Below are 19,106 nucleotides of genomic sequence, written 5' to 3'. Positions count from 1 at the left end.
TAATCTAGTCTGATTTACTTTATTTGCTCTCCAACAGTAGAAATCGGTCCATAGAGGGCCTTGGAAAGAACGATACCAGTCTACGTCAATGCAAAAAACAGGGTATTTGTGAGGCAAAATATTCTCTTGTCACCTAATAATATTCTCTTGTCACCTAATAATATTCTCAAAGTGAGCCACGCCTGCTAATGGGTTGTTCACGAGATACATGAGGCCATCCAGGAACCAGCTGGTCAAAGAGTTCAACATGAATCTCAGGCAGGCGATCGTGGAGCTGACAACTTTCCGAAAGTAAAGACTTTTCGCCCAGAACAAGTAGAGAGTCACTGAAACATAATCATATACCAAATTTAAGACGTCAAACATGATATTACATAGCCAGAAACCCCAAATACTAATCGCAAAATCAGAAAATAAAGTCCCAGCTACCACATGTGCATAGCGTTTCTGTTCCAATTGGGGTCATAACCAGATGTCGTCCCAAAGATATTTGTCGTCGTGTAATGCCCGTTGGTGCTATGTGTTGATGTGAACCCAGCCATACAACCGATGATGGTGTGGAAAAGGCCCGTAATGGCGCCGTAAACGGCTCCGGCGGCAGCGGCGACGTTGTATGGGCAGATGTCGTAGCCTGTTGAGAGATTGATATGTAAGCGCCAGCCCAATGAGCGAGGAATAGCACCGTGCTTAATGACTAACCCATGTTGTGCGCCATCCGAGCAAAGACATACCCGCCAAGAGCGTCAAGGCCCATGACGAAGATTTGGGACCCGGCCTTGCCTCCAGCAAGTCCTCCAGCCGCTGTAGACAAGCCGTCAGCTACATCGTGTCTCTCCAAAGATTTCCTTTAGAAGAGTGTCTGAACTCACACTGATATATCCCCATACACTCTCCGCCCAATGGAATGGCGGCAACGACAGCTGCGATGAGCAGCGCACTCGGTGCTGAAAGAATAAATAATCAGCATGTTTCACAGCAGCGCCATAGTCTATACTGGAGATACTGGTGAAAGGATAGACTTCAACGGGTCTTCGGCTTACATTCGCCAAGCACCAAGTTGCTTATTTCCGCCGTGATCAAAACACATACTCCAAAGCTACTCGCCAGCAAAATCAACAACATCCATGCGTATGTCGGAATCCCTGCATATCCGAGGAACTCCACGAATGCCAAAAGTCCTGCCTTGGTGACACCGGCCAGTGCTCCGAGTTGCAGCATTCGCGCAGTGAGAACGCCGCCATTGACGTGGACGGCTGTCGCGACAGCTGCTGGGCCCGCGGCGCCGTTGGCGGCGATATCGAGGGCGGCAAGCGCGAAAAAAGTCCATACTGGCAATTGAAATGTTAACAAAAAGTCCACGCCCACGTCTTGTCAAATAAACATGAACAGCTGAGGTTAAAAAGTGGTGACATACTGTTGATGGGAGGTGACTGAACGTCGTCCATTATGAGACCGTGCGTGCGGCAATAGTCAAGTTAGTCTCTCACGAACAGTCCGAAATACTGCACTTAAGGACCACCCCAAATAAGCCGCCGTCGCAGATTATAAAAGCCGGCGACGCCATCTCCCAAACCCCCGGCAACACGAACAATCACCCGCCAAGCCCAGCCCATTCTCCCCCTCCCCCCCCCAAACTCGCCAAGAGCGAGGCTGAAGGCACATGGGGCTCTCTAACTCCATTTTCTGCAAGCATGGCTCTCGTCATGGGTCATGAAAAGCCAAGCCGAAGGTAACCACAGGGTCTGGCAGGGCACTGCAGGGACTAACGCTGTACAGATACTGATTGACGAATTACGGGGCGCAATTGGCGAGACTAGCGTCAGGGCACGGCTCGAGCAGCTCACCGCGTGCAACTTGGAAAAGATGTGAGCTCATGTAGTAAGCATCGCCCTGCGCCACTAGACCTATGGTAACTCCAGGCGACCCAATCGCGGCCCGGAGCGAGGCTTATCCCGTAGGGTTGACGGACGCCAAGGGCGCCTTTTGCCGTCCTGCCCGTGATGCAGATGCCTTGCGATGTGGCGCGGTGCTCTTTGCTTAGCCACTGTCGCCCGGGTTTTTAGGAGTTTGGGATACGGGTGCCGGGGCCAAGAGATGCTAGGGTGTGACGCATCTTTCGGCCTTGGAGATATACAGGTAGCTGGACCCCAGGGTCGGAGCTGGTAGCCGTGAGCTGCCGCAGTGAAGTGGTATTCTTATGTCAATAATGAACTCGACAGTGTGTGTGATCGAGGCGAATCCAGATGTCACGGGCGTCGGGGTATGTCACGATGCTTTTATCAGCCAGGCCGTCTATTAACGTTGTCCTATATAGATCCGCGCATCCATATACGCCCTCTGCCTTGGCGGAACAGTCGTGAGCTATCTCCTTCGCGTGTTATCACCAGGAGAAGATGAAGCCGAGTTCTCGCGCGGCGTCTCCTCTGCCCTAGGCATGCAAGGCCTAGCACTCCTTTGCACGGCAATATACCAAACCTTCCGCACCGAGCTGACCCTCTTCCACGCCATCTGTGTGGTCCATCTCCTCGCTCTGCTGGGTATGGATATAATTAGCAAAGGCCGATACGCCGGGTTTGGGCCTTGGCGCTTATGGTTCTTTGCGGTGATCCAAATCATAGCCTTAGCCGCTTTCATCGCCTTTAATGTCTACCTCTGGGTCACGGCGCCGCAATTTGGGGCCCAACCGACTTGTAACCCAGATACGGTGTACGTTGTTTTTGGTGTGAGCATCAAGGCTACTTCGCCTGTCTTCCGGTATATTATTCTGGGCTCACTTGGGTCTATTGCCGCGGGTTTCGTCCTTGTCTTTACATGTATGCTACCATGTATTTGCGGTGCATGGTACTCCAACCGACGAGGTCGACGAGATGATGGGAGGGGAAAGGCGCTGCGCGAACTGGTACTTTGAGTGGAACACTACCAAAATTCAAGACGCCGAGGAGCATGAGCGGTTACATGGACAGGCTTTGCGCAATTACACATTGAATAGGCTGGCTTACTTCGGTCTCTGCATCTATCTGATCGTGTCACTGGAACAGACGATCCAGCGCAACAACCTCGACCCGGAGGAAAGGGGATGGACATTCGGACAGGTTATTGCGATCTTCTTGTTGCTCGGTGTCGCGAACGAGCTATTCAATGTCGTGCTCGCAAAATGGGACCGCAAACTTGCAGGCGAACAAGAAGGGAGCCAGGAGCTGGTGCAACACAGGCCGCCATCTAGTGGAAATTCAGCAAATTCGGTACCGAGGTTGGTAGTTTAAAGTTGTTTAATAATTTGTATGAGATCAATGTATCCAGTATTTGTTCACAGTTATGTACTCCAGGATATCCTCCAAAACAGCGCCCGTGGCTTGATAGAACAAAAATATAATCAAAAATAAAAACGCCAATCATCGCACATCATGCATATCAAAACAAGAGCCTCTCAACTCGAGGTCTAGTAAGGAATGAAGTCAAAGTTCATTCGATCTGAAAATTATGTTAGCAAGACCATATAGAAATGAGGTTGGGGGGCAACATACCAAGGAAATGACTCCAATCTTCCTCGTAGAGCTGAGTAGCCCAGTACTGCTCAAGGAACTTCAAAGATTGCAACACGTTGGGGACCCGAATAGTGTCGTGTAACGACGCCAGTAACCGCCGCACTGTATCACGATCTTCTCCCCTCGCTTCGCAGCCCGCAATGAATAGTGGCGTGGTCAGCATCACCCACGGGCTGAGGCCAGCCGATGGCCCAATTTGAGCCGTGCAGTCTAGAATCCGATGGACGGAGTACTGCACTTCATCTGATGTTGTCGGGATCTTGCGCAGACGCCTGTTAATCTGGATCAGCGCACTATGCTGAAAGGCCTCGTTACAGAGCGCCAACTGTTGCACACTCTCAGCCGGGAGTCCTTCCGCGACGCCCGGGTATAGTGACGGCTCCGAACTGGCACCTCGGTCCATAAGATGCCGTACGGAAGACTCAAGCGTCGCCGCTTCATCTTCCACATTACTATCGATCTCCCCTTCAATGAAACCATGTCCATCATTCACAGCCTGGTGGTTCCGCCAAGCAGCAGCACCAATTTGTCTGAACACCGCAGCCAGGTCAACCGTGAATCCCCAATAATCATCTAAATAATCAGGCAACCCCCGCTGACCGGCCAAATCCGACGGCGCAAAGTCCGAGTTATCGCCAATGGGTGGCCCGTTCCCCGTCAACGCGGTCAGTGACACGATCGACCAGTACCAGCGATCCAAGTACCTGCGGAAGCCACCCTCAGACCGAATCGAGTCCTCGCCGGCCGCATCCGTAGTCTTCATCAAAGCCCTTGCTCCCTCGATATGTGCTCGCCATGAATTTGGATTTATCGCTCCCGAATGAATCTCCGCTAGACAAAGCGTTCGTGCGGTCGCCACCAACGCCTCTGAGCCCCTCGATGCTGGGTTCTGGAGTTCCTGTCGGAAATGTTCCAGGCTCAGCGCCATCAGCCGTGCGATATCTGGCGCTGTCTTGACGCTCTCGGACTGGTTGTGTAGGGCTTGGAGGTGGATTGCGGAGAGGGCGGTAGTGGCGTATAACAAGGACGGAGTCTGAAGTGCCATGGGCACAATCATGCGGCAGATATCTTGCTGCATGCCGGAGTGACAAGCGGTGATTTGGGAGGCATCGTTGATGAAATGGTGCAGCAGCGCCTTTTGATCATTCGAGAGCGAGGAAAAGGGATCGACAGACTGCGTCAAGATCAGATCGGAGCCAGGTTGACTTGGACCTTGGCCTAGAGCCTGGGCCTCAGCCTGAGCCGCCTCCGCCTTAGCCTTGGACTTGGTAGTGTAGATAAACTCGCCGGGCGAGTATTCTGATGGTGTCAGCGCATGTTATCACGTTTTCCAAAGCAAGGGTCCCATACCTAGTCTCTGCATGTTCGAGCCCACGCAGGCCCCGAATCGCGATCGCGAGAATGCCCGCCCACCCCACTGCAGCTGCATGGCGTATTTGCATTCCACGTTGGCGGTCTGGCAGCGCCCGCAGGTCGGTCTCTGCTCGTCACATTTTTGGCGCCGCGCTTTACATCGTGTGCATCCGGTGAAGGATCTCGACATGGGTGCTGTGTTGTGGAGAGGTGAGTGTCCCGCAGAGAAGAATTTCTGCGGGGAATATCCGCGATCTCCGTTTTCCCGTGTGGCGAACGACTTGACCAGAGATTCGGCTGAGTTGGGATCGAAGTCATCGATTTTCAGGAGAAAGGGGGATGGCAGATGTCGAAAGTCTAATCCTGATCCTAGTTACTATAATGATGACTATCAAGGTTCGGATCGGGACGTTCGTAAATTGGTTGCCTCGTTCACCCATCTCTATGGGATCCACCGATCGACGGGTTTTATCTGTGCCGAAATCAATCTCAAAATGGGCTTGGTGTACTTGATTTGAAGTCTCTAGATTGTTCAGATGCAACTTTCCCCGAGAGAATACACAGATTTGCGCTATGGCGGAAATACACAAGTGCCAACAGAAGTATATGTTCATCCCATACTGGAAATCCTCAAAGTCAAACCCTTAAAAGCAAGGGAACCCTTCATTGATCGAAGGTGTACCGAAGCCACTCTCCCACAGCTCGCAAACTCTCCCATCGCACCGTCTCATCCTTATCAACCATCAGCTCCATCACTCGCGTCTTCAGGCCGATCCGCTCTAGTTGCATGCGGCGCTCGGGTAGTTCCTTGACGAGATGCCCCACGTCGTTACAAGCAATGGCCAGAACTTGCTTATCGTTGTCCCAGCTCTTGGACAAGATTTCTGCAAGCTTCTTGGGCAATGCACCGTTAGACTCATCCAAGATCCGGCGAGCGTTTTCCTTCCAGAAGGTGGGGTTCTTGTGAGGGGGCGACCAGCGCAAGTGGCCAGACTGGAGCTCTGTAGCATACTCGTCGAAGGTAGTCTGGGTCTTGGTGTATTCTTCCAGCATGGAAGACAGGGCGTTTAAATCTTCAAGAAGGTCGGGGTCGGTCAGGTGGCGACCAGCCAGGTTGGTCAAGAGTGCGGGCAGGCGAACAAACACGGCCACAGGAAGCAAGGTTGAACGGTTGCTCAAGCAGAGGTTGAACAGGGTTGAAAGAAGCAGGCGGGTGGTCTTCTCCTTAGGCGAGAGGCGGAGAAGTTGGGTGTAGAGTTGAATAATCTCATAGTTCCTAGGCAGGGGTTAGAGGCGGTGCACGGTGTTTTCTAGAGGCATATTACTTACTCTTGCAGCTCCTCGCCCACAAGCGCACTCTCAAATGCAAGCTGCCAGATGACAAGTAGCACCCGGTAGAGCAGCTGGAGGCCAACACCGCCGGCAAGTCCAGGCTCAATGCCACGTGTGCTGCTTCCAGAAGTGCCACCATTCTCCTTGACTCCCGCGGCAGCACGAAGGGTATCGATCAGGGGATCCAAGGTCTCCTTGCGGTGGTTCCAGAATATCTCGCGCGGGCGAGTCTTTCTGAGGAGCTCTGAGAATCCCTGGACGCCAATATCCTGAAGTCCACTGTCGTGATTCTTGGTCAGGGTGGAGAGATAAGTATACAGCTGTGGGAGAGCTTCATCATCGCGAGGGGCGGGCTTAGATGTGGAAACGATACTGTGCGACACGAGTGCCGTGAGGAAGGTGGATGTGAGCAGCGGGATGGGGTCCTCGGCGTTCGTGGAGTGGTGCAGGAACGGCAAGAAAGGCTTATATGGTTCAGGGTGCGAAACGAGGGAGTCAGCGAGCGAGGGGACATCTAGTACCCTATGTTAATGACTGCGGAACCCAATGCACTGTATAGATAGCAAGACATACCCTGAATCAAGTCCGATGCCAGCACCAAGATGTATTGCACGATATCGGTCCTCCGAGAGGCGGACTCCAAGACACTCTTGCCGTGTGAGCCACCAGCCAGAAGGCTTGTGTATCCCAGGAGATCTGCCTCTATTGTCTGAATGCGCTGCTCCTTGCGCACTTTGTCCACAGCCTTGATCTTCTTGAGGTGGTCATCGGTGATGTTGCCCGCGCGGACAGCGCCCTCCCACGGAATTGGCCGAGCGCGGATATTGTTCTGCAGCGAGCTAAGGTAGGTGGGTGGCTCCAACGACATTGTGATCGGACAAGACCCCGGGCCAGAGAAACAGGATCCGTTGGAAGGTGGGAGGTCTAGAAGGGAGGAGCATGGAGCTTGGGGGATGACGGAAGCACCGCCAAGACTCGCGTTGGTCCCAACGCAAGCCGTTTCATCTTGAGCCTCTTCTGTTCCTCTACTCCCCTCTTCTCTTTTACGCTCTGTATCCTACGGGTATTTCTCTCGCTGTGTGCTTCTACTCTACACTCATTCAGGCCCGAAATCCTTGTGCGACATCCATTTTGCAACGTGGTCGTTGCGCTGAAGTACAACTTAAGGCGCTCAGTCCTTCGTTCCCGTCTTCTATTCTGACATTCCCTCTCGATTGGAGCGAATTGAGCCTCTTCCGCCCAAAGACGCGATTTCGAGTCGAACAAGAAGACCCGAGCCTTGTCCGCGCGGCCCCCACCGAATCCATGCACAATAGACACAGGGCAATTGCTGCCTAGTCATCGAGTCCCATTTTCGATCCAACACATCGCTCACCATGGCGCAAAACTCGCAACCCCAGAAGCCAAAATGGGGTGTGGGCAACTTCTTCCAACAAGCAGTGGCGGGTGTCGAATCGCGCTTGGACAACATCTTGTTGGACGAGGAGGAAAGAAAGAAAGCGGCGAACGCAAAGCCCGCCGAGGCGGCGAGTACTGAAGCACCTATCACTAAGTCTCCTGTTGACTGTATGTACCCTCCGTCGAACGCTTTCTATATTGGGTACGACTTACATATTGTTCAGCTATTTCTCGCAGTGCATCGACTGCGCGCCGGAATGACCGTCTTCAAGAACGCCTGGCGCGAGCCATGGTCAACAAGAATACCTCAAATCGAAACTCCGAATCTTCTCCCAGTCAGGTTTCCTCTCCTGCGGCTAGCCCGCGACCAAGTAGTGATGCACGACCCAGCATGGATATCGATTCTGGTCTTGCATCTTCCACGGCTGTTACGGACGCCATTAAATCTCCGACGTTGAAGGAAGAAAGCACCGCAATGGAGGACATGGCGCCGAGAGCAAGTGAGGATTCTGGGGTTTCTGCCAGGCCATCTACAGACTTGAGTGTCACAGAATCAATTCTCAGGGCTTCCGGGGATGTGGGTGAGCGGGATCGGGAGCTGGAGAGTTCTAGCAAAGATCTATTCGAAGCAAATGAGGCGCGCAGTACTCGTACGTCGGTCGAAAGCCCACGACCAAGCGTTGATACGCCTTCGGAGGTCCGAGCGGGTGACGACAATGAGTCTCAGCGACAAGAAGAAATCCACGGATATATTGAACGGATTGATGCACTCCAGTCAAAGCTCAAATATCTTGCCATAGAGGCAGCGGATTCAGCCAAGAGTGCTGCAGCTACTGCTTCCCCAGGCAGTGCCAAAAAGCAACTGCTAGAAAAAGATGAGAAGATTGCGCTCCTTCTTGAAGAGGGTCAGAAACTGTCTAAGTCAGAAATGGACCATCGCACCGCCCTCAAAAAGCTTCGACAGCAGCTCGCTGAAAATTCGAAGGCTCAAATCGAAATGAAGAAGAGGACCGAGAAGTTGGAAAGGGACCTACATAGCTCCGAGGCTAGGGCAAAGCGAGCTGAGGCCGCAGAGAAGCGATTGAATGATTCCTTATCATCCCAAACCAAGGTGGCCAAGGACCTTGAAGCTGTGACGAATGAACGCAACGCCCTCACTCAGACGGTGCAGGAAATGAAGGGCCAGCTGAGCCGGGCCGTTGCCCGTGCTGAAGCCGCCGAGTCAAAGGCTACGTCTGATGCGTTAGAAAAAGAAAGAAGCAGAGCCAATGATCTGGAAGAAGAATTGTCCACTCTCAAGATTGAGCGTGACATCAGTCAAGGGAAGATGAAGAAGGAGATCAGTGAGTTAAAAGAGAAGATCGATCAAGAGAGAGAAAGGGCGCGCATGCTTGAGGCCGAACTGAAGAGCGAACAGTCAGTTCTCGAAAGCAAGATGGAGAGCCTCCGTTCTCGTGCAGAAGAAGCTTCATCTGGAACAACGGGGGAAACCCAGGCCAAACTTCTGCGCCAGATCGAGACCCTTCAGACTCAGTACTCTGTTGCCAGCGAGAACTGGCACGCTTTGGAGGGCTCCCTGCTTGCCCGCTTGGCCAATGTGGAGAAGGAACGAGATGACACGAGCCGCAGAGAAGCTGACTTGCGCAAGAAGATTCGAGAGCTGGTAAGACCGTTGCAACAATGCTTACGTTCGTGGGACGGTCGACTAATAACAATCTCTATAGAACCTCAAAACCAAGAAACTCGAAGAAGATGTCGAGAATGCCAAAGAATATGAGCGGGATATTGAGAGCAAACTCGAAGATCGCATGCAGGAATTGCAGAAGATGCAACAAAAGGTCGAGAGAGCAACCGAAGATCTCACTGCGGCCCAGAAGGACGCGGTCGAGCAGAAGAAGGACTCCGATGCCACGTGGTCGCAGAAGCTGGAGGAAGAGCGAGCCAAATGGCGCGAGCAGGTCAGCAGCTTGCAACAACCACGAGCCGTGTCACCCGTTCCTTCTACTCGACGGTCGAGCAATCTAGAAGCTATTTCATCTGGTCTCTTGGACTATCGTCCGAGCAGCCGACGCTCTTCCACGTATCCCTGCGCTTCGCCCGATATTGGCACTCCACCGCGCCAGAACTCGTATCCCGCTTCTATCAACCCAGGAGCACTTTCTCCGCCGCCGCTCAATACTGGACCTCCATCAATGATATTGGAAGCCCCTTCAATCACCTTTGAGCCGGATGAATTTGAAACTGGCACTCCCGCCACTCCATCAGCATACGGAGGCACTCAGGCTGCTGGATCTCGTGGTATCAACGATATCATCTCCGAGTCGACTGTCGGTGCAGGCCCGTCCGTACAGCTGGTAGAGCGCATGAGTGCTACAGTTCGCCGGTTGGAGAGCGAGCGCGCTGGATCCAAGGATGAATTTGCGCGTGTCACAAGCCAGCGCGATGAAGCTAGGCAACAAGTTGTTGACCTCATGCGCGAGCTCGAGGAAAAGAAAAATTCCGATTCTCGTGTGCAGGAACTTGAGGCAAGACTTGCTGATATCGACCAGCGGTATCTAACAACCCTCGAGATGCTTGGTGAAAAGAGCGAGCAGGTTGAGGAGCTTCAAGCAGACATTGCTGATCTGAAGAAGATTTACCGTGAGCTGGTTGACAGCACGATGAAATGAGAAAGTAACATGGTACTTTGCTACTCTGGTTCTCAATGATCGAAATTCCGCTCGGCTCAGAAGTTTAATCACGTTGATATGTATATAGACGATTCAATTGCACACATAAGAACATCACATTCCTGCTCAAACAACGATATTGATTAATATCTTGCACATAGAAACTTGAAGAAATCGCACTACCTCCTTGGTTGACTAGTAAGCTACGATGAGAAAGGCCCCAAAATCCGCTCGCTGTCCGGCCTTGTCACAGCTCGAAGGTTTTTCCAAGATTGGCATGGCGCGAATGAGCTAAATTCGCTAGCTAGTCCAGTTCAGCCCGATACATGGATTATATTCGCTCTACGCCGTAGTGTTAACTTGGAAATAGCTATAATTACTGAATCTTGCTATCGAACATATCGGTCTTTAAAACAATCTTGGACAGTGGGAGAAAGCAGCAACGACGTGGCTGCATGGGGTTTGATTAGAGACTAGAGTGCGTGTACAGCCTCGGGGCCGCGAATAGCGACCACAGAGAAGAGTTAGCTTATAGAGGTGGTTCATCTAGACTATATTGCGAGACCAATATTTGATAGTTAGGTAAACGATGGTTCAAATAACTGTTAGTAAGATAAATCTTCCTTCAGAGCCTCAGGCAGGAAAAGGAAAATCTCGGTAGCCACTAGCGCACACCGCCCTGCCGCTCCAAATATAAAAAGGCCGGATCCCCCGATCCTCTTTCTGTTTCTTAAGCGACTCTACGTTAGTACCCCCTCTCCCATACAATGGCTTCCAGCATCTGAACATCTTGCTAACAACTGCCACAGTTCAAAGAATCACTTTAGAGTAGACGTCCCACCATTAAGCTCTTTAAAAGAGCCACAGAATCTCCACCCTTGCTGATGACTGCTATGTCCTCGATGCCCTAAAGTGAAGCCATTTGGACTCCCGCCTCGACTGGCACGCGTGCTGCTTGCAGCGTCTGCGTGTTCGGTCCAGGGAGTGGTGATGATCTTAACCTGGTCTCGGCGTCTGACTTCGGTCGGCTGGTCCTGGTGGGTGTCGAGGAGGTCTGAAAGGTCCCGATATCTCTATTTCTTCTCTTTGATGTTGGAGATTGATTTAGTGGGTTGACGGGTTGGATTGATTCGGTGTTGGTCTTTTGTCGCTGTACAGTCGAAATGAAACATAAATTTTCTATCGTACCTTTTTTATTTTATTTTTTCTTTTGTAAATTTTCCGCAGAAATCTCGTATGTCCGGCAAAATGCCCACCGCTCCGACGTGCTTAAAAAGAGACACCGCCTTTCTTGGGTATCTGTTTTTACTACCTCAAGGTCCCTAAATACAAGTGTGCTCAAATCAGTTTAAATCCTAGAACTCAAGCAAACAGTTGTGTCCTGTTCAAATGTTCCGGATGTCTACTGTCTGCGGCTCTATTTTGTTTTGAGATTCGATTGATCGAGGTTCCTTATTAAATCTGTCAGTACTCGATCGCCTGTTGTATGGATATATATTCCAAGGTTGAAGCCTGCCAAGGTATCTGACCGAGCCCTGAAGTTCAGTGCAAGTGTGATCATATATTTCAATGGTTTACTATATGTATGTCTGAGATGAGAGTATATATATATGTAGGCCTCTATATCTCCCTCCCTTTCTTTCCCCCTTTCTCGGGTCTGTACTCTTTCTAAACTATTATAGTTTCAGTTACGTATCTTGGTCTTAGTCAATGCATCTACAGGCGACGAGCGCCGGTGACATGCAGCTGACATGCAGCACCTGCAGACAAGATCAGTGCCTCGTGGGCGCAGATCAGCAGGGAACCATGGTAACGCCCAATACTCCAAAGCAGATAAAGCAGTGGGGACTCAGTTTCCACAAGTACATAGGACACGGATCAGCCCCGCGTAGACCCCCTTGGAACACGGATACGTCACGGCAATAGCACGCGAGTGTGGAACCTAGCAAATTCCAAATCTTAGATAGCTACGTCGGCGGAGCGGAAACCTCGCAGTGCAAGAACTAGGGGAAGTGAGTTGAACAGTGCAATTGGCTGTTGTCCAGGGACAACGGGGTGTACCTGACTCCGCTAGACTCCACTGGATCGAGTCTCAGCTGTGTCTTGTCCACAGTTGGCCATGTTGGTTATCGGATCTTCAGAGACCCCGAAAAGGCCCATGGCTCGACAGAGTTTAAGCTGCCAATGTAAGTCGAATTTGCATGAGACCCAAGGGTTGTAAAGGGCCCTAGATGACCCTAGGGGCTCCATGATGATGAAGGTGGCTGCTGAAGCAGAGAAGTATGATCTTGGGGGAGCGGTTTGACGGGGAGTGCAGGACCAATCCACGGGCGCAGATCCCGATCGATCTCGGGGTTAGTTTGCCAGAGTCCACTAGGGCCAATGTTCAGATTTTTGAGACCCAGTGGCAAAAATAGTCGGAGATATTCGACACCATGTGGGATACATCCGGGCACGTTTCAGTGGCGGCTTGTGGCGATTGTGCTTCAGCCGTGAGGACGCCATCATGGGATCTGACAGTAAGTGATTAGGAATGTGTGACACCATAGCCCGTATTCCATCGGGAGGATCCATAATTAGATCCGTCTCACTGTATGACTGGATGAAACAGAGCACGTTGCGTAGGCCAAATTTATATGCCACTCTAGTCGGGAGACTGAGTTCAAGGTCAAACCGTAGGGTACTACTCAAAGCGGACTAATTGAGGATTGTCAAGGATCCAACGGATAGAAAGTAGAAACAGAAGAGAAAGAAAGGGGCGGACCCCGCTCTGACCCACTTGGCGCAGGTACACTTGACCTGCATGGGATTAGCCCTGCAGCTCACGAACCGCTTTCCCGCCATGTACCATGTACCACCATGTACCATGGAGGATCGTTCGACGCGAGGCGTCTGCATGTCTCTAGCTCCGAAGCCCATGGGAATGGGGAAAGCCATGCGTTCCATTCGAGGTCGCTATAAGCGGTCATCGCGTGCCTTTGGGACTATTTACTCCAAACCCAGTCTAGGAATAGCCTGGCGGATCCCGGCTGCATCGGGGATAGGGCAGAGAAAAAAGTAGCGCAACCCCTGAACCGCGCCCCTGTCAAAGTGCTCCGTAGAACGCATGCCTGATGTGGGGGTCGATCGTCGTCTCTTGCCGGACCCTCCATGTTGATTGAGAGAGTACGAGCGGAACATTCTGTACCTACCTGAACTGTGAACTTCCACCCTCTAACTATCAACTGTCAACTGTCAACTGTCAACTGTCAACTCTCACCTTTCACTTTTCACCGTGAGGATCAACAAGTCCTTCACCACTTTCGTTATCTTGAGTGACCGTGGAATTGGCGTTCGCCGATCTTCGGTTGCATTACGACACCTCGTCTTGTCCCCCTACATTCCTGCCCCTCAACTATCCGTCCACCTTATTGTTTCCACCTCGCGCGACGTCTCCGATGCTAGAGCAACTACACAATGAGTGTTGTTGTCAGTAGACCGGCGAGCCCGGCTGTGCCCTATACCATACCTGAATCTAATTGCAAGGAGTTCGCCGTGACCGCTCAACCCGCATCGCGCACATCCTCCGTCTCCTCGTATCGAACGAACTACAGCGCCGCGTCCACCACGCCCACCACGTACTCGCCTTCCTCTCCGGCCTCGTCATATCGCCAATTCGATTCTTTCGGCTCGATAGACAAACCTATCGACATTGAACCTATTCAGCGCCGACTACCGCAGGAGGTCTACGATGTCATCCTGAGCAACTTAGAAACATTGCACAAGGCACCGCACCAAACGGGTTGCACGACATGTTTCCAACGCGACCTTCACGCCTTGTCCCTGACGTGCCGGTCCTGGGAGAAGGCTGTCCGAGGAAGACTGTAAGTCGAAAAGCGTACCACCGTTCTTAAGCGCTAGTTTCTCATGCGATTTTTTTTTAGTTACACCCAGATCCACATCGTTGGTACGGATTCCCCGGCTCAACTAAAGAAATATCGTCTCAAGCGTGGCAGTCGCTTGAAGCTGTTGCGCCGTACGTTGCGCGAACGGAAGTTGCTGGCCAACCTCGTCCGCGAACTCAGGGTCCCACAAATGGACTTGCTCTTCACAACAACAAAGCACAGCGCACAATGGGATGAATATCGCGAGTTGATCGCGTCCGTGGTCATGGTCTGTCCCAACCTGGAGCGCTTATTGGGTCTGTCCATTCCCTATCACCACGAGTTCGACCGTCTCACCTACGCTCTTTCGACGCGCAAGCGCTTGAAGGAACATACTTGGGTTCTGGGCGAGGCCGCGGAAGTAGCAGAGGTATCTCCTCGCAGCACTTCCTGCCCCGGAAGCCTAGGGCCCTCCCAGATGTTCGAGTTCTTGGACTACCATGTCTCCTGGACAAACCTGGAAACCCTGATGCTGTATGGCTTGAACGGAAATGGAGCTCTGGAACCAAGTGTTTTCCTGCGCATGTTTGATCTCTTGCCTGCTTTAAAGAATTTGTGCATCACGTCCTTTAATGAGGACGCGTTTGCAGATAGCACCTTGTTATGTCTGCCAAAGCTAGAATCTTTGAGATTGGAAAATCTGCCCGGTGTCACCGAAACAGGTCTCACACAGTACACCTCGCGACCCGAGTCCCGGTCGCTCAAGTCACTCACCCTGGTCGAGCAGAATATTGAGTGTTTGCTGGTCATTTCTAAGATTCTCTCCTCTCTAAGACAGCTTGAGCGTTTCAAGTTCGTGCAGGCGGAGAAGTGCCCGATCATGCCGGACGAGGACATGATCCTGCAACCAATCTTAGCGTCATCGAGCCTCAAGTTCCTCCACTGGGATGTGGCCTGTCCCGATCCCGGCACAGCGCTCACCCAGCTCAGCAGTCTTCCTTTCCAAAAACCTCCCAAATACACCGACACCCCCAACTCTTATCTCGCCCAAAGCATCCTGTCTGCTGGATTCCCTGTCCTCGAAACACTCCGCGCTCCCAACGACGTGGAACCTCCGGGGGCTCTGCAAGCAATTTGCCGACCTATCCTGAACGGCCAGGCTTTGCTCAGGCCAGATAGGTACAGTCTACCTCGCAGCTCACACGGGTCTGTCAGCACTCGGCCGCTTGCCCTGCCTGCAGGGAACAACCTAACTTCCTCGCGGATTCGTGCACAGACCTTTATCGACATGGCTATCAAGGACACGGAGAACGGCATGCCTGTATTGATCCAGGATTGGTCCGATAAATATGTTCCTGACCATGCGCCCGCTTGTGAAGAAGAAGATCCCGAGCCCGAGCTTGACGACTATGGCATTTGGGCCGCATCTGAGCGGTATAAGAACGACCCGCCTGAGCACGACGGCCCCAAGACCGTATACGAATTCCGCATGCCTACTTTCATGGGCCGTTCCGGTGTCAGGGACCCTGCTACTGGAGCATCAATCCCTCGCTTCCTCCTGCGCCCAGATATCTGCGGGCAAGAATCAGATGGTGGCTTGATTGGCTGGAAGCACCTCCTTGCGTCTAATCAATCACTGTCATATGCAGCTGGAATGGGTGTGCATTGCTTCGATAGCAAATCTATACCCAACGCGCCCCCTCCTCCCCCTCCCGAGGATCTGGTCGCGTCACCGACTTCTACCACTTCGCGATTTGGCTGGGGCAGCCTGGGCAGTCGGTCCACCAGCACTCCGGCCACCCCTACAACCCCAATCACACCCATGAGCAATGGCTCAAGCCACGCATTGCCTTGGGATAAAGATACCTGCACCGGATCCTGGAACCACAAGATGGGCCGGGACTGGTGGTTCCACATGGAACGGGATCGCCCAGGAAACACAGAGCTCATCCGCGCGATGCAGCTCTTCTAAACCCTCATTCTACTCTCCTCTTGTCTCTATTCCCACGCCATATACCCCGCACTTTGTCTCTTTCTAAGGTGCTCTGCTTTTTTATTTTCTATTATTTACTCTCATTCTATGATACATTCCATGCGTCAGGTCTCGACGGCTTGCGTTTGGTTTTAATGAGCACGACAGGTGGCTCTATCCGGATTCATGCACTATCTCGGTCTTTCTTTTCTCATTGTTTTCTTGTACCTATATTATACCCGTTTGGGTGGGGCTACTTTTCATTGCGTCTCTCATACTTGGGATGGAACGTCTGGCGCATTGGTAACCAGGTGGCTTGTGTCGGTTTCGTGTATCTGTGTCCGTTGACGGGTTTGTACAGAACTTGTACCACAACTGTACATCACTTTTGTATCTAGTACTGATAATCCATAGTACATACATTATTGAAAATCACTTCACTTGAATAGTTCTCTTAATACATCGTCCCAAAAGAATCCTATACTTCACTTATCCTTTGTTGATATGACTCATCCGGGGTTTCATCGGCCCGATAAGCGAAATGGGAACTGATAAGCATCGCTGCCCCTCGGAAAATATCTCTCCACCCCCACCATTGCCTTTTGAGCTTCAGATCGATCAATTATGGATCCGGCAAAGCCCACCGAGCTTCCCGAGCGGCCCAAAGTGGCCGCCCCGGCTGAAGGCGCCCCCGCCGAAGCAGGTCCGTCCAAGAAGGCTTTGAAGAAACTCCAGAAGGAGAAGGAGAAGGCCGAGAAGAGGGCCGCCGAGGGCCCCAAGCCCAAGGCTCCCAAAGCCCCCAAGGCCCCTAAAGCTGCCAATGAGGCTCCTGCGCCCCGCGACCCCGACGCCATGTTCAAGGTCGGCTTCCTGAACGACGTGTACCAGGAGAGACCCATCTCCGAAACCCATCCCAAGATCCGCACTCGTTTCCCGCCCGAGCCCAACGGTTTCCTCCACATCGGACACAGCAAGGCCATTGCCGTGAACTTCGGCTTTGCTCGTCACCACGGAGGCGAGTGTATTTTGCGCTTTGACGACACCAACCCCGCCGGCGAGGAAGAGCGATACTATAATGCCATTCGCGACATTGTGTCCTGGCTCGGCTTCAAGCCCGTGCGCGAAACACACGCCAGTGACAACTTCGATCGTCTCTACGAGCTCTCCGAGGAGCTTATCCGTCGTGACGGCGCTTACGTCTGCCACTGCACCAAGGCCGAGGTCAGGGCTCAGCGTGGTGAGGGTGAGGGCGGCCAGCGTGGCGGCCAGCGCTTTGCTTGCCCCCATCGCACACGTCCCATCGAGGAGTCTCTGGCGGAGTTCCGCGCTATGCGCGATGGCAAATATAAGACCGGAGAGGCTGCTCTACGCATGAAACAGGATTTGGAAGACCCTAACCCACAGATGTGGGATTTGTTCGCGTGGCGCATTCCCGAAGGCGAGAAGGAGCACCACCGTACTGGTTCAAAGTACAAGATGTACCCAACCTACGACATGGCCCACGGCGTCTGCGATAGTATCGAGGGGATCACCCACTCGCTGTGCACAACGGAGTTCGAGCTCTCGCGCGTTTCTTACGAATGGCTGAACAACAAGCTCGATATCTACCGTCCCATGCAGCGTGAATACGGTCGTCTCAACATCACCGGAACCGTCCTCTCCAAGCGCAAGATTATCCAGCTAGTTAAGGAGGGCCACGTGCGTGACTGGGACGATCCTCGCCTGTATACCCTCATCGCCCTGCGTCGCCGTGGTGTCCCCCCTGGTGCCATTCTCTCCTTCGTCAACGAGCTCGGAGTCACCAAGGCCGTCACCAACGTGCAGATGGTCAGATTCGACCAGAGCGTCCGCCAGTATCTGGAAACCACCGTTCCTCGTCTGATGGTCGTCCTCGAGCCTCTGAAGGTCATCATCGATGACCTTGCCGATGACCACCTCGAAATGTGCGAGGTTCCCTTCTCCAAGGACCCCGTCTTCGGCACCCACACCGTCCCCTTCACCAAGACCGTGTATATTGAGCGCTCCGACTTCCGCGAAGTCGACTCTGCCGACTACTTCCGCCTCGCCCCCGGCAAAACCGTTGGCCTCCTCAAGGCCCCTTACCCCATCACCGCCACCTCCTTCGAAAAAGACTCCAACGGCGTCGTCACAGTCGTGCACGCCAAATACGAAAAGCCCGCCGAAGGCGAGCCCGCCATTCGTCCCAAGACCTTCATCCACTGGGTTGCTGAATCCCCCGCTCACAACAGCCCTATCAAGGCTGAGGTCCGCGCCTTCAACCCACTCTTCAAGTCTGAGGATCCCTCAGCTCACCCGGGCGGTTTCCTCGCTGATATCGATCCCGAGTCTGAGCAGATCTACCACGGCGCTATGATTGAGACTGGCTTTGAGGATATCAGCAAGTCTGCGCCTTGGCCTAAGGATGCAGCTGAGGGTGATGTTAAGAAAAACAAGCATTGTATCCGGTTCCAGGGTATGCGGACTGCTTATTATGCTGTTGATCGTGAATCTTCAGATGACTTGTCCAAGGTTATTCTTAACCGTATTGTCACTTTGAAGGATACTCAGGGTAAGAACTAGATGTTTTTCGTTGGGGTTTGGTGGTTAGGTTGGTGATGTTGGGAGGTGTTTTATATGGATTCATGACCATTGCATTTTGTTCGTTTCAGCTAGGGTTCGGAAAATGGAGAAATACACACATATCAGGATTTACCAGGTTAATTATCTGGAGATCTCATCGATTATCTTGTTCTTTCTATTTCTTCAAGTCGGTTTATGGCTTTGGGAGTCAACAAAGCCGTAGAGTGGATGACAAATGCCTATGGACCTACTTCCTACCATGATCTTCCATGATGAACTCTACATCAGCTACGTACGAGTAGTTGCTCACAAGCCACCAATGAAGCTGTCTACGTGCGCTAATGTTGAGGGATAATTGATAGTCTCTCCTCCAAGAAAACAGGGAAAGTCTTGA

The 19,106-nt window shown here is 52.3% G+C and overlaps 7 protein-coding genes across 7 annotated transcripts; 4 read left to right on the top strand and 3 right to left on the bottom strand.

Annotated features, from left to right (window-relative positions):
* Positions 1–425: 425 nt before the first annotated feature.
* On the bottom strand, positions 426–1,445 carry N7443_002506 (uncharacterized protein; the record flags this gene model as incomplete). Its single annotated transcript, XM_056882562.1, has 5 exons — positions 426–631; positions 700–801; positions 870–944; positions 1,041–1,328; positions 1,415–1,445. 5 exons carry the CDS (start codon positions 1,443–1,445, stop codon positions 426–428), a joined length of 702 nt encoding a protein of 233 aa, XP_056744403.1.
* Positions 1,446–2,206: 761 nt separating this feature from the next.
* On the top strand, positions 2,207–3,263 carry N7443_002505 (uncharacterized protein; the record flags this gene model as incomplete). The annotated part of the gene is made up of 3 exons (XM_056882561.1): positions 2,207–2,260; positions 2,315–2,813; positions 2,932–3,263. The coding sequence occupies 3 exons, from the start codon at positions 2,207–2,209 to the stop codon at positions 3,261–3,263; spliced, it is 885 nt and encodes a 294-aa protein (XP_056744402.1).
* A 176-nt stretch (positions 3,264–3,439) lies between these two features.
* On the bottom strand, positions 3,440–5,088 carry N7443_002504 (Zn(II)2Cys6 transcription factor; the record flags this gene model as incomplete). The annotated part of the gene is made up of 3 exons (XM_056882560.1): positions 3,440–3,471; positions 3,525–4,844; positions 4,896–5,088. The coding sequence occupies 3 exons, from the start codon at positions 5,086–5,088 to the stop codon at positions 3,440–3,442; spliced, it is 1,545 nt and encodes a 514-aa protein (XP_056744401.1).
* Positions 5,089–5,561: 473 nt separating this feature from the next.
* On the bottom strand, positions 5,562–7,098 carry N7443_002503 (H(+)-transporting V1 sector ATPase subunit H; the record flags this gene model as incomplete). The annotated part of the gene is made up of 3 exons (XM_056882559.1): positions 5,562–6,174; positions 6,228–6,744; positions 6,804–7,098. The coding sequence occupies 3 exons, from the start codon at positions 7,096–7,098 to the stop codon at positions 5,562–5,564; spliced, it is 1,425 nt and encodes a 474-aa protein (XP_056744400.1).
* A 508-nt stretch (positions 7,099–7,606) lies between these two features.
* On the top strand, positions 7,607–10,297 carry N7443_002502 (M protein repeat protein; the record flags this gene model as incomplete). The annotated part of the gene is made up of 3 exons (XM_056882558.1): positions 7,607–7,796; positions 7,853–9,291; positions 9,353–10,297. The coding sequence occupies 3 exons, from the start codon at positions 7,607–7,609 to the stop codon at positions 10,295–10,297; spliced, it is 2,574 nt and encodes an 857-aa protein (XP_056744399.1).
* Positions 10,298–13,753: 3,456 nt separating this feature from the next.
* On the top strand, positions 13,754–16,132 carry N7443_002501 (uncharacterized protein; the record flags this gene model as incomplete). Its single annotated transcript, XM_056882557.1, has 2 exons — positions 13,754–14,160; positions 14,221–16,132. 2 exons carry the CDS (start codon positions 13,754–13,756, stop codon positions 16,130–16,132), a joined length of 2,319 nt encoding a protein of 772 aa, XP_056744398.1.
* Positions 16,133–16,756: 624 nt separating this feature from the next.
* Positions 16,757–18,712, top strand: N7443_002500 (glutamine--tRNA ligase; the record flags this gene model as incomplete). The annotated part of the gene is made up of 1 exon (XM_056882556.1): positions 16,757–18,712. The coding sequence occupies one exon, from the start codon at positions 16,757–16,759 to the stop codon at positions 18,710–18,712; it is 1,956 nt and encodes a 651-aa protein (XP_056744397.1).
* Positions 18,713–19,106: the final 394 nt, after the last annotated feature.

This window comes from Penicillium atrosanguineum (assembly GCF_028827265.1).
Source record: "Penicillium atrosanguineum strain IBT 20685 chromosome Unknown utg000002l_segment0_segment0, whole genome shotgun sequence".
In the NCBI taxonomy this organism is placed as follows: Eukaryota; Fungi; Ascomycota; class Eurotiomycetes; order Eurotiales; family Aspergillaceae; genus Penicillium; species Penicillium atrosanguineum.
The sequence above is the reverse complement of the archived record's forward strand: the minus strand, read 5'-3'. Positions and strand labels throughout refer to the sequence as shown.